Raw genomic sequence first — 12,698 nt, forward strand, 5'->3', positions numbered from 1 at the left:
GAGGACTGCTGCATTGAATGCAGTCTCGTTGGCTTTCGGAGTTCTGGCAAGTGTGTCTCTGCTGGCGAATTTCACTGGACGAGTGAAATACAGCCCATCCCAAGCTATATGTATCACTTCGCGCCTTTGGGCGTAGATTAAGCCGGATGAACTACGTCTCGAGGCAAGTGAGCCAGGTTTACTCCAAAGTTTGAGCCAACATGAGTCCCAACAAAGCTATACTCTGATGTCTGGATTGCGTATATTTCTGCAACTTGCTTCCAACACATGCGTTTACCATTCAATACAGCAAGTATATATTTCACTTAAAGAAAAGAATATAAATGACTAATAATAATAATTTAGTACTCACTAATATGATGTTTAGGTCTGCTTAGATTTCTCTTGTCTGGCCCTAATTGCTTCAAACACACCATTTAGCTTGAACTTGATCCTAAATGCATACAAAACAAGCCACCTAGGAGTAATATTCATGAGCAAGGAAAGCCTAGTACTCCACGACCCATGGTACACATTGACTCGTCTCGTGAAATGATTGATAAAACTATCACCATGTAACACGTCATCGACAACTTTCTTGGCGTACATCTCGGCGGACATCGGTGTTTCCCTCTCTGCCATCCTCCTCCTCCGCGTAATAGAATCAGTCATCTCCGGGCAATTGTACGGCGAATCCTGTGGCAAGTCCCTAGTATCCGCGATATTGGTCTTGACACCACCAGTTACTACGTTAAGCACCCTCATCGGCGATCACGCATAGCCTGCGTGCATCTCTGAATTACCTCCCTCAGAGCGGGACGCAGACATTCTACTGATGGTCAAGGTAAAAACACGAACATTTTTTAAGGTTGGTTAGATTACTGTCTAGTTTTGACTGTAATTCCTCGTTGCTAGGCATTCTGCACCAGCTAAGAATTGAGCGTCTCAAAGTGAACGAAAGCCATAACAGAAACGGCTCAATCACTCACAAACTTGAGTTCGAGTTCGACAATCTTAGATAGGACGTTTGATAAGTCGCCTGAAGCCAAGTAATGTGTATATCTCACGGTTTTTTTAAGTTTCCTTATATTTATTAAGGTTTTGCCGGTCGAATTTGGGGCCACTTTGTTCATTCCTACAGTTGGCTACTTGCAGCATCTGGAATCATCGAAGTGAAATGTGACCGATTGAGTTGGTATTCTGAAAACCATATCAATCTTAAAGCCGAGAAGTATGGTTGTAGTGATCTAGGTGTAAAGAGAAGAGTAATAACTTTTACAGCCAAAGTGTAGGGTTAGAAGTGCAGCAAATAATGATGCGTTATTATATAAAATGATAATATCATACAAAGAGTGGCAATATATGGTCGTCCAAGAGCAATAACTACTATCCACCCGTTGCTACCGAAATCCAGCATATAGATTACATTTCGTTGTTATGCCGCAGGACTTCTCACTTCACGGAACCAAATTCCCATTGGCTACTTTGTCGCTCGGTTCCGTTACTTCCACTTCCCTTCGGCGACTGGTAAATGTTGAATAACCTTATTACATGACTTCGTCGGCATCGGCTTTCCAGCAAACACGTTCATTCAACTCAAGAGTGGGGCTCGTTTTGCGAAAGAATACTATCTACTTCGACCCTTAGTGCAGCTGTGGAAGAGCCGAGGCCGATGGAGCATCTTGAAGTACATTTTGTCCTAGTCGATTTTTTGTGCTCCAATTGTTTAGGCGAAGTTCTAGATAATTCGAAGCGAGCAACGGAGCAGTGTGCGATGAATGTAATTCCTTGCTAATATTTATCCCTTCAACTACTGCATCCTCTGACGGCACTGCGACATCTTTAGCGATAGCTAACACTTTCGTAGTTAAATTAGCGAGAACTTCAGCGAAGTTAGAATCGTTATAGCGGATAGCGACTCGCCTGCCTTCATCGTAGATTTCGAAAAATGCATATTTCATAATCGCAACCGAAGATTCAAGTATATTTATCCGCGTGTTTAGATCTTCGAGTCTTCTCTCTTTCTTCTCGCGGTAGGTCCGTTGCGCGTGGCGGATCTGAGCTCGCCGGCGCTAAAAATTCGTTAGCCGAGTCCCACTGAAAGCTACTGAATTAGGGACATCGTACATCAGTCTGCAAATGTTGTGCATACAATCTAGGCCTGCCCCTCTGTCGTTTGTGCATTGCCGCATCACAAAGGCGTTGCTTTGCGTTCTCTATCATTGCGTCGTGCTCTGCTAGTCTAACTTCCCGCCTCTTCACGATAGTTGAATTTGAAGATAACAAATGTGACAATGCTACAGTGGATTCACCACTCATAATCGGCAGCAACTGAACTTCCTTATCAGCGTGTTTATCAGTCTCCAAATCAATATGCTCAACATCAGAAAGAGTCATTAGCCCTTCTTTGTCAGTATCTAGATGAACCTGTGCGTATGCCTCTGGAAGACCTCGTGAGTCAAAAACTTTTTGTATCGCCCCAGTCTGAGTTGCAAGGTTGTCTTGTTGCATCTGGACGACTAATTGTATATTAGATGTTCCTCATTCGCTCCAGTGAAGATTTTCCAATTCATGGGTTGTCTGTTCTATCTGGAAGGCTAAATAGCACGAGCAACTATTAGGCTCGACTGGAAATTTCAGCTAGTCTCGATGGAGGACCAAAGAAAGAGCAGAAAATGGGAGTGGTTTGCGAAAAGTACTCTGTCGAGCGGACGAGGGAGTGTCTTGTTTCTAGTGATTTATATTTGGACTGATACTTGCCTCCTCTGACTGGTAAGCTTGACGAATCCGAAAAGTACTCTGTCGAGCGACAAGGGAGTGTCCTGTTTCAGAGTGATCAACAGATAGATGAGATTCAACTGAATTCGCATTCTATTGGCGCGTCCAGCAGAATGATGTTGAGTAATCAGATCAACGAGTTAGGAACTGACAGCCTAGTGATTACGTGTTGGACTGAGACTTGCCTCCTCTGACTGGTAAGCTTGACATCAACGCCACCTCGATTGAGTTTATACATTAGTCAGAAACGCCTGACATTAATGGTACCGGTGAACCTCTACAAACAGGTCAACAATGCTTGCATTCAGGCATTCAGTTCGCCATCGTAATCGAGCCCATAGTTAGAGATTACTTTTATCAGAGTTTTTATGTCCTCGCGACATTGTTACTAACTATCTCGAATACAAAACAGGTAATACCATACCCATTACGCGACTTGGTTTGGTAATTCTGTAGGGGTTTATATGGGTAATTTCAGCTGCGGCATGCGGCCCATAGGAAAAAAAAATGACCTGTCTCACAAACTATGACAGAGAGGCACTTGTTGCGTGGGAACTCCGGCGAACTGTCGGCGACACTCAGCAATTTGACAGCAAAGTCGCTCAGGGACAGTGATTGTGTATGCAATGGAAAGAGAGTCTCCATAATATAGTGACCATTATGGCCCGGGGTTAGAGAGTCACTTGAGCCCTGCCATTCCTACAATATCACGCTCTCTGTCTTGTCTGTCTCTCGCGCATAGCTGATGAGCTTCTCTGAATCACTATAGAAGAATATTATATGCGCAATATACTTCCCAGTACTACCCACAACAAATAATTAGATGACTATATGGCATTGTGTAATCCACAAAACCATTCACTATTACCAAGATTTGGAATATATTTCATACAAATGCGGGTTAACTGCAACAGAAGGTCGCAGGAAAGCCACAGTGATATTGTATGAATTTTCGTCCAGAGATTCAGGGGACGTCCTGTTTGACGGCGGAGCCTATATCATATTTTGTGACGCGTTGCACATTTCTTTTCCTAAGCCAGTGTGACACATAATCACACCCTTCATCAATTTACGGGTTACACGATTAGTAAACCCTTGGCGTTAAGCTCAGCGATGGCAACAACCATAGTGTTCTACCACGTTCCCTGAGCTTTCCCCGCATCTGCCCCGTACCTCGCCAGGGTTTTCGCAACCTGCAATGCTAACAAACATATATTATATATTTTAGCATTCAGTTTGATATATACATTTAAATACTCTCATTGTTACACTGTACAGACACGGATCACATTTGCTGCCACATGCATGTCTAGAGCAAAATTACGGGTGCTGATCGTGAATTACCATCCTTTTTGTGCTGTTTTCGATCGGACGTCGTGCGAATTAAGTCCGGGAATTGTATCTGTTTTGGTCGCGCTGCGCCTTGTACATAAGACTGTTCACGTTTTGCCGATAATGCCGATATTGACGATACGATATCGGCATTACTATGATCTGACGATTGCGTTTGACGATATTTATAGTCGAACCCCTGGTTCGCCGATACGATATCGGCAAATCGGCAAATAATTACATAATTATTTTTTGCAGGATTGATCGTTAACCACGATATGTACAGACAATTGTATTTTGCTACGTAATCAAACACTCAATTCTCGTACATCAAATACTCGTACGCGTCTCCCAAGAGCATCAACATTCTCATTGTATCGGCCTTCATGGAGTGTCTCCGAACACCGAGCAAGTCTCTACCCGCACTGAACAACCTTTCCACTGCAACCTCGGAAGCTGGGATTGCTAGGTAATTCCTAGCCGCAGGGACCATCTGCGGGTACTCATTTTGATGAGTACGCCACCAATTGCAAAGCCAGTTCGGATCCTTTGTGTCATTTACACTGACTATAGGACTATCGAAGTACATGTCAATATCAGAGAGAGTGCTACTAGTCTGATCCCGTGGCTGCAGCTTTTGCAGAATCCTACACTCGACGACGATGCCGATTGCTCGATTGCCCAAACCTTGCCGATATCGCCTCGTGAATAGCCCTACTTGCACATTGCACAATACCTCTATTGTGGCGACACTGCCTTGGAGAATTTCCTTCTACTAGTGGAGCCGACCTAATACCAAAAATTTAACTAGCTCCCGCGGATTGTCATTGTTTACAAGCAGAGTCTAAATTCCCGTCTAGCAGACCATACATCATCCATTTCGTACGGCTCGGCTTTCGCTGCTAAATAGATACCGTCGGCCTCTTCCAAGCCAAAATATGCGTGTGTCATACATTGAATCCGGGTTGTTCTGGAGATGACTCCAAATAAACGCCTTTATATCCAGTCTAGGCCTGGTCTCAAGAGGGACAAGACTCGTATTACTAGCATACTCTCTGTCAATGCTTCTGAAGTGGACAGAATGCCATTTGGTTCATTGGTAAATCCAACATGCAACCTGCTCTGCGGATGCCAAAATATCGACGATCGGCGTCAATGGAATCAAACAAGTACGCATGGATGGATACGATCATTATTAAGGAGTGGCTTTTCGCAATTGTGGAAATGTGTAGAACACTCTAGCCTACGATCGTAGTTTATGGAATGCTCTAGTGATAAGTTTAGATGACGTAATGGTTTCATGAAGTCTCTGGAACATTCCAGTTATATCAGGATCAGCGTATCGCATAGCCATTGCCTTCCAATGCTCGAAGCGGGTGAGGAGGTGTTCATATGCGAAGACCACGTCCCAAATAGTGCCATATGCTTCTGAGTAGCCATTCTTACGGTCCCTGAATTGTCCATCGCCTGCAAGGACAAGGAGTACATCTTCGATTTCGGTCAGGACGTCATGATATAGTTGAGCCACGATCCAGTCCTTCTCCGTTATTTCGCTTTCGTCCCGAACGGAAAGGGGCATATCCTCCCTCCGAATCGAAGCGTCAAATTCTGCCCGTTGGTTAGCCCAACGATCCTCCAGGAACGGCCTCAACTCAAGACAACGGCGTAGCATGTACAACTGAGACAGCCATCAGGTCAGGTTATCCATCACGGTGTCCTTCGGACGGCTAGCTTTAATCTTAGGGTCCTTCGATATATCGAACGCCTTCTGCTGTAAATCCCGTAATAACTGCGTCAAGACATCCGATTTGTGAATAACGACAACGAGGTTATGAAGCTTCCCGATGGGCCCTTTCCGTCTCCAAGCTTCATGGCGAGAGGCATCAATAGTCGAATCGGCGGAAATCTCATCTTCAAACGCATCTGTCGTGGCCAAAAAGCAGTTGCTTACAAACAAGGTTGAGAATATGACCAAAGCATCGGACTCGGCGACTTCTGCCCTTGAATTCAAGCGCTGTACCAATCGTATCCATCGCCGTATCGTTGTTCGCTGCGTTGTCCAGTGCGAAGTACCCAAGTTTTGAGGAAATCTCATAGCCGGCAATAATATCAAGTACGTGGACAGCAATATTCTTGCCAGTATGCCGTTCCACAACTTCTGGGATTCCTAAAACCAGCTTTTGTGCTCGGGTGTCGCTGTCAAGGAAGAAGCAGATGATCCCGTACATTGCGTGTCGATTTCGTGACCGCCAGCCGTCAAACGCTATATGGACCTTGCCTTCAACTCCTCCAAGGACCTCGACCACACGCGCCTTATTGGTATTATAAACTTCGAGAATTCGACTGCGCACCGTATCGTGGCAAATATGGGCGTCAGTGATACTGACGAGCGGGTTAAGGAATTCGAGGAGGTCGCGAAAGCGCTGGTTTTCGATTTGGCGGAAAGAGCCCTGAGAGTCGATAACCCAGGCGACAAGCAACTGCTGGAATTTCTCTCTGCTAAAGCCACCAATCAAAGTAGTCGCAATCTGCTGTTCTCGAGGATTGTTTGGGTTTAAATTGAAATACGAGCTGATACCCTTAGACGGGGTCTTCTCCTTAACCTTCAATGGCACCTTGCGTTTGCCAGTTGGGTCCCATAACCCTGAACCCTGAAACTGTCCCAGACATCCTGAATATCTTCTAAAGTAGCCGAATGCGTATTTTCAGTCGTCTCGCTGGATGGAAATGAATGCCATTCCATCCATTCGAACAAATCAGTGGAGTGGATCGCCACACTGTTCGCTGGCTTCTTCGAGCATGGAACCATGATGTCTCACCTACTAAAGTCAATAATTGATTTCGAAAGAGTTGCTTGTCGCACAGCCTCTCCAGCTACCCAATGTGACCCGAGGTCTAACTGCTCTTGCTAACACTGCTCAGCAGGCTGGACGAATTCAGGACGCCATGAGTCTCGCAAATTCTTAAATTCAACTGAAGAGTCCAGAGAGGAATACCCTGCAATGAAAGCTTCAGATGAAGAACTTGTGCAGCAAATTATAGCTAGCCATGCGGGACAGACTTCGGATAATGCAGATACGGATGACAATGATCGTAGTTCGCCTCCAATTCCCAGAGGCGCTTCACGCGCTTAGCATCGTTGTACGCGCCACCCGGGGAGAGGAGGATGTTGGAACCAACACTCTCCAAGGGTCTGGGCTGTAATCGGATGCGATTTTTGCGAGTAACCAACTTCAGCGCTCGAGTTAATCGTAAAGTTTTACAAGGACTCGTATAGTAATCGTATTGGACTTTACGAATACGAATAACGATTAATGGCAAATCGTATCCACCCCTACCAGCACGTGCATTAAATGCAATCATGAATCGTAGACGTATGTGGTAAAATGGTCGGTGGTTAGATGGCCCATTTTTGTCCATCATCATGCTCCGGGTGAGCTGGCATGGTCGCCGGTGAGTGACTGCTGCAGTCAGTTGGTTAATAATCCGAGTAGAGGCTCTCGGACCAAATCTTCTTCCCAATCGACCACCGTATGCCGTTTGCATTGTTCGCCAAATCGGGACCGTTGGCCTAATCGAGACCGTTGGGAGGCTTTGCGGGCCTGTTACCACACAAGCTGCAAATATGAATTGGCAATAACGTTAGTACCTCGTACAATCTTTCTAGTTAAGCTTCCCTTGCACATGCTTTGTAAGCCAGCTCTACAATTCTCGACTTTCAAGCGAGCTCGGTCGAATGCAGCAATCGTCGAGTGAGTATAAATATACCATACTCCACTGGATGATACACCCTTCAGTAGGGGTGGGTACGATTAACTCGTAACTCGTAACTCGTAACTCGTAATCGTATAGTCAATACGATTACTATACGATTAGCTGTGAAAGTTTACGATTAACTATAACGTAAGTAGTGGCGTAAGTGGCCGAATGGCGTAAATGCTCTATTTGCCGAGAACTCTCTCTCAAAAACTCATATTACTCCACATCAACTATAATACAATCCTCTGTATCGCTCTCAAATTCATCCTGGGTTCCTTCTTCAATATCCCCCTCACTCTCAGTCTCGTACGAAATACCCTTGCCCTTCTTTTTTCTCCTTTTCCTTGCACGTGTTTTGGTATCTTTTTCGGCAGCTGCCACTGCATCGCACAACTCTTGTGTAGAAACATGGAATTGACCTTTTAAAACCACTCTCTTTCCCTTTGTACGGTTCGTACGCTTCTTTATGATAGAGCGCAAGTTGTTAGCATCGTGTTGGTGGACAATACTCTGTGCTTGAAGTTGCTCAGCCCCGGCTGTCAACTTTCGGATATATCGGCGGACCGGAGTTGTTGGAATTGCATCACTATTAATTGTTGAATTGAGGAGCTCATTTGCTGACCGTAAGCTTGTAGCATCCGGAGGTGAGCTATTTACAAAAACTTGATCAAATATATCAAATTCTGTTGGTGTTCTGGGTCTTTCTAGCTCCGGGGTTGTGTCCAAAACCATCGTACGAAGTGCTCGCTGTGGATTAAATGGAAAAAGACCAGCCCCACGCCATGCTGATTCAATATTTTGTTGCGTACAAGCCTCCGATCGAGCTTGAATATATGCCTCCATCCATTCAATCTTTTGTATTCGTACGAGCTGTGCTTGGGTGAGGTGCGAGAGCGCAGCGGTCAATCGCTTCTTCAATGGACCGAATATTGCAATATCAAGCGGCTGGAGTAGATGCGATGTATGAGGTGGAAGATTAAGAAGCGTAATTCGATTTTGAAGGCAGTGAGCTATAAAGCTTCCACTAATATGGCTATCGTGACCATCGCAGATGAGGAGGCGTTGTTGACCATTCGCTTTTGCTCGTGTCGCAGGCTCGAAGACGCGTTTTAACCACTCTAACCCATGAAGATTACTCGTCCAACCCTTTGTATTCGCCGAAAAGAACCATTTATCAAGGACTTCGTTCGGGATCCAATTCTGAAGAACGTTCTTCCCTTTGAATATCCCAAGTGGTGGAAGAATAGTTCCGTCTGCGCAAATACACTCAATCATAGAAACCCATTCTTGACGGCCTGGATGAGCTTGATGTTTCGTACGAAAGTGGAATCGAGAATAATTCGAGTTGATTCCATTGTTCCAATCGAGAATCCAGATTCATCCATATTGTATGTGTTCTCTTGCATGATTTTATACTCTTGAATGACCGTGCGATACGCGTTAAACCACGCGTCAAGCACTGGTTTTGTTGCTCCGTCCATTCGTACAGACTCAATTCGACGTCCAATGACAACTGCGAGGTGTGGATGTCGTTTAATAAATCGTGGAACCCAATCTTGGCCAAGGGGGAGACGTGCGTGGAGTTCCAAAAGAGGAGGTGACGCGTTGTCTAAATCACGAGATCGAGTCGCACGAATATCCTCAGCTATTTCCTTCAACAATCGATGCCCTGGAGAATAGCCACTGATTGTTAATTCTTTGATCCACTTAAGAAGTACATTCTCCTGTGCGTATGAAAGTTTCTGTTGTTGTTGGCGCGCTTGAGAACGTGTCGGACCTCCAGAGCGCGTTTAAGCACAGTGTTCTTATTTAGCCCTAGCGCTTTTGCAGCTGCGTACGAAGACTTATATAAGCCTTGTTGGACTCCTAAAACTGCTTCAGCAACTTTAGTATCAAGTTCAAGCGCGTTTAAACTTTTTCGACGGACCATTGTTGAATAATGTAAGTTTTTGAGGGGGAGTTCTCGGCAATTAGAGCATTTACGCCATTCGGCCACTTACGCCACGACTTACGTTAAAACGACCGGGAGTTTGTTAATTACTGACCGTCTGTTTCATAGGGCGGGTTGCAATTCATAAACAAGACTGTGACATCGACTTCGTCAACGGCTGCAGAGCGAATTCTTGTTCGCAAACACGTAATGCGCGACTTCCGTCGGAAGCAGTCGAAATCAACTATAGACGACGCAAAACGAATGGAGAGTAAGGCGTTTGTACAGACTTCTCCCAGCAGGACCATTGCGCCTGGCCGCGTTGATCCGTTCCGCACCTTGGGATTTGAACTGCGAGACTGCGCCGCGATATTGCTTGAGTATTGTGAGTATCTGACTTTTGTAGGCGATCTCGGATACGGACTGATCTATGGTCCTGGCAGACAGAGGTGGCGCGGTGAAAAGTATGGTTCCTAGTGCTATGTGGCTATCGTATGCAATGGCGGATGCAGCGCTGCTTTATGCAACCTTGCTGCATGCCTCCTTCTTTTACTCTGCGTCAGGTATACCGGAGGAGGAAATGATTAAACAAACAATTTTGCAGTATCGCGGCGAAACCATAAAGGTTCTCAACGGTCGATTGAGAAGTGAGGAAGAACAGCTCAAAGATACGACTGTGGCAGCAGTGGCGTGCATCTTGACGTACGAGGTAAGTCGAGCATTTCTTGCTCGCGCCACGACAAACTGACCACGCAAAGATATTAAATGGAGATTTATCTACTGCTGAAATCCACTTCAACGGATTGATTCAGCTTTTGAGAATAAAAGGCGGCATCAACTGCCTTGCAATGGGTGGTATGTTGCAAAAGCTGGTCTCATGGTAAGTGTCATTCACAGTTCAGTATTATGTTTGTCAACTTATTTTTGTCAACTTACGGTTTTGAAGGTCTATGCTCTGTAGCTCTATCACACTGCAGTCGGATCGGCAGGCAAACCTTGTGCAAGCGGCTTTCAGTCAGCTAAGGACTGGAACGCGGCGATGGTTGTCGCAGCCAGACGATGCGTTGAACCCCCTTGAGAATGGATTTCACGAAGTATCAAGTATCGATAGGGACATCGATACCGTCTTTTCGTACTTATGTCAGCTATCTTCCATCAAGCGTGAATCCCAAAGTGCGTCAGGGGAAACTCCAGAGTTTGCAGAGCGCATGGATCTCACTGAAACAAGCTATCGCCCAGCTATTAATTGACAGCACAACTGCTGACCAAGATGATATGTACGGATCTTTAGCTCGGTCGATCGGCTTGGCGTCGACCATCTACCTTTATATCGTTCTACGCGAGATCCCTCTCAGCTGTTTTATCATTGGAAAGGTTGTCACTAAGCTGAAAACTGCACTCGAGTTTGACGACTTCGCCGGTGTGCTACCTCAATGGGCGCACAAGCTGCTCTGGGTACTTGTTGTCGGTGGTATTGCTGCCCTTGGGCGTCCAGAGCAGTCGTGGTTCGTCGCGCGGCTTTCCGCATGGTGTGGCAAGTTTACTAAAGGTATAGAAGAAGCTGTCCAGATCGCGTTGAAAGAGAGCTGTTGGCCAGAAATGGACACGAGAATCAGGTGGAAACAGCAATTTACGGAATTGGTGTCGATTGTGGCGCTTGAGGATAAACCAGAGCATGAATAAATATTTTCTCCTTATTGGAGAACCAAATTTCGTCAACGATCGTGCAGACAGAGTAAATCACTAACAAAGCGTGTGCCCGGATGAAGTCGTACCGTTATAAGTTGCATTATGCAACTTCGCGATTTTGACGGTCTTTTATGGAGTGGCGAGGGAGACGAAACAGGATGTGTTAGCTGCGTGACTGCTTTCCGCATGTTTCCCGTCTTATCGTCCACAGCAGCTAGAAGTTGTTGTAAAGTGTAGCCAATGATCGGTTGTCTGCTAGCACGTACGGTGCATGGGCCAATGTGCAGCCAATGTGCAGCCACTGATAAATGGAGTGGGACGCACCCTGTACTTAGTTTTGTTTAAATAGTGGATCCTTACAACAGGTTATGAGCCCTGTTTGAGCGCAACCGAGGAAAGAATAACGAAACAAAAGAAACCTGAGGAATGTCAGAAGATAGAGACATTCGAGTCTGGAAGCTCGACGGAGCCGAAGACTGGGTGCCGTGGAAGCGGCAGATGACCCTAATCTTGAAGGGTAAAGGTTTTTTCAGATTCCTCGAGGGCAGTCCCGCCAAGGGAGGGAAGAGCCCAGAAGAACAGCAGAAAGAGGAACGGGAGGAGATGAAGGCCTCCGCAACCATAATGGGGAGTCTGAGCATCAAGGTTCAAGCTCAGATCCCTGGCGAGAGTCCCACGCCGAAAGAAATATGGGATCGTTTGCTTAAGCTGTACGACCAGAGTACAGCGGGTTTAAGGATGCAGCTCAAAGGAGAGTTAGCGAGCCTGAAGTACTCCGACTTCAAGGACGCTAATGAGTTCGTCCAGAAATTCACCGGCTTGGTGAGTCGTCACGCGTCAACGGGGAAGCCCGTCGATGAGGAAGAACAAGTTAGGCTCTTCCTTGAGGCAGTCGGTTCCGGTTTCGAAATATGGAAACGACTGAAACGTGCAGAAGTTAGACGGGGTCTCACCATCGAAGACCTCACGACCGATTTCCTAGAGGAATCTAGAAATGAGGCGACGGAGTCCGCTTTTGCGATCCGAGCAAAGGAAGGCTCAGGGAACGGCAAGAAGAAAGAAACAAGGACTTGTTTCAAATGCGGAAAGAAAGGTCACATTGCAAAGGATTGCTGGTCCAAGAAACAGCCCAAAGCGGAAGAAAGCAAAACAGGTTCGAAACTAAACATGACGGCATCTGTTTTTGATCGCGACGGTGACCTTAAAAACACCTGGTTGATAGACAGTGGGG

General features: G+C 45.9%; 4 protein-coding genes across 4 annotated transcripts; 2 read left to right on the top strand and 2 right to left on the bottom strand.

The window, feature by feature from the left end:
• Nucleotides 1-363: 363 nt before the first annotated feature.
• Nucleotides 364-759, bottom strand: POJ06DRAFT_284662 (uncharacterized protein; the record flags this gene model as incomplete). The annotated part of the gene is made up of 1 exon (XM_056190176.1): nt 364-759. The coding sequence occupies exon 1, from the start codon at nt 742-744 to the stop codon at nt 364-366; it is 381 nt and encodes a 126-aa protein (XP_056047138.1). The 5' UTR covers nt 745-759.
• Nucleotides 760-1,622: 863 nt separating this feature from the next.
• POJ06DRAFT_190964 (uncharacterized protein) lies at nt 1,623-2,202 on the bottom strand (the record flags this gene model as incomplete). Its single annotated transcript, XM_056184823.1, has 2 exons — nt 1,623-2,051; nt 2,107-2,202. 2 exons carry the CDS (start codon nt 2,200-2,202, stop codon nt 1,623-1,625), a joined length of 525 nt encoding a protein of 174 aa, XP_056047139.1.
• Nucleotides 2,203-10,598: 8,396 nt separating this feature from the next.
• Nucleotides 10,599-11,461, top strand: POJ06DRAFT_284672 (uncharacterized protein; the record flags this gene model as incomplete). Its single annotated transcript, XM_056190177.1, has 3 exons — nt 10,599-10,658; nt 10,725-10,951; nt 11,007-11,461. The coding sequence occupies exons 1-3, from the start codon at nt 10,627-10,629 to the stop codon at nt 11,459-11,461; spliced, it is 714 nt and encodes a 237-aa protein (XP_056047140.1). The 5' UTR covers nt 10,599-10,626.
• Nucleotides 11,462-11,893: 432 nt separating this feature from the next.
• Nucleotides 11,894-12,241, top strand: POJ06DRAFT_176068 (uncharacterized protein; the record flags this gene model as incomplete). The annotated part of the gene is made up of 2 exons (XM_056184725.1): nt 11,894-11,952; nt 12,016-12,241. Coding segments are annotated over 2 exons (285 nt in total), but the record flags the coding sequence as incomplete, so codon positions are not given.
• Between the last annotated feature and the right edge of the window lie 457 nt (nt 12,242-12,698).

This window comes from Lipomyces tetrasporus, assembly GCF_029532465.1.
Source record: "Lipomyces tetrasporus strain NRRL Y-64009 chromosome Unknown POJ06scaffold_1, whole genome shotgun sequence".
Taxonomy (NCBI): Eukaryota; Fungi; Ascomycota; class Lipomycetes; order Lipomycetales; family Lipomycetaceae; genus Lipomyces; species Lipomyces tetrasporus.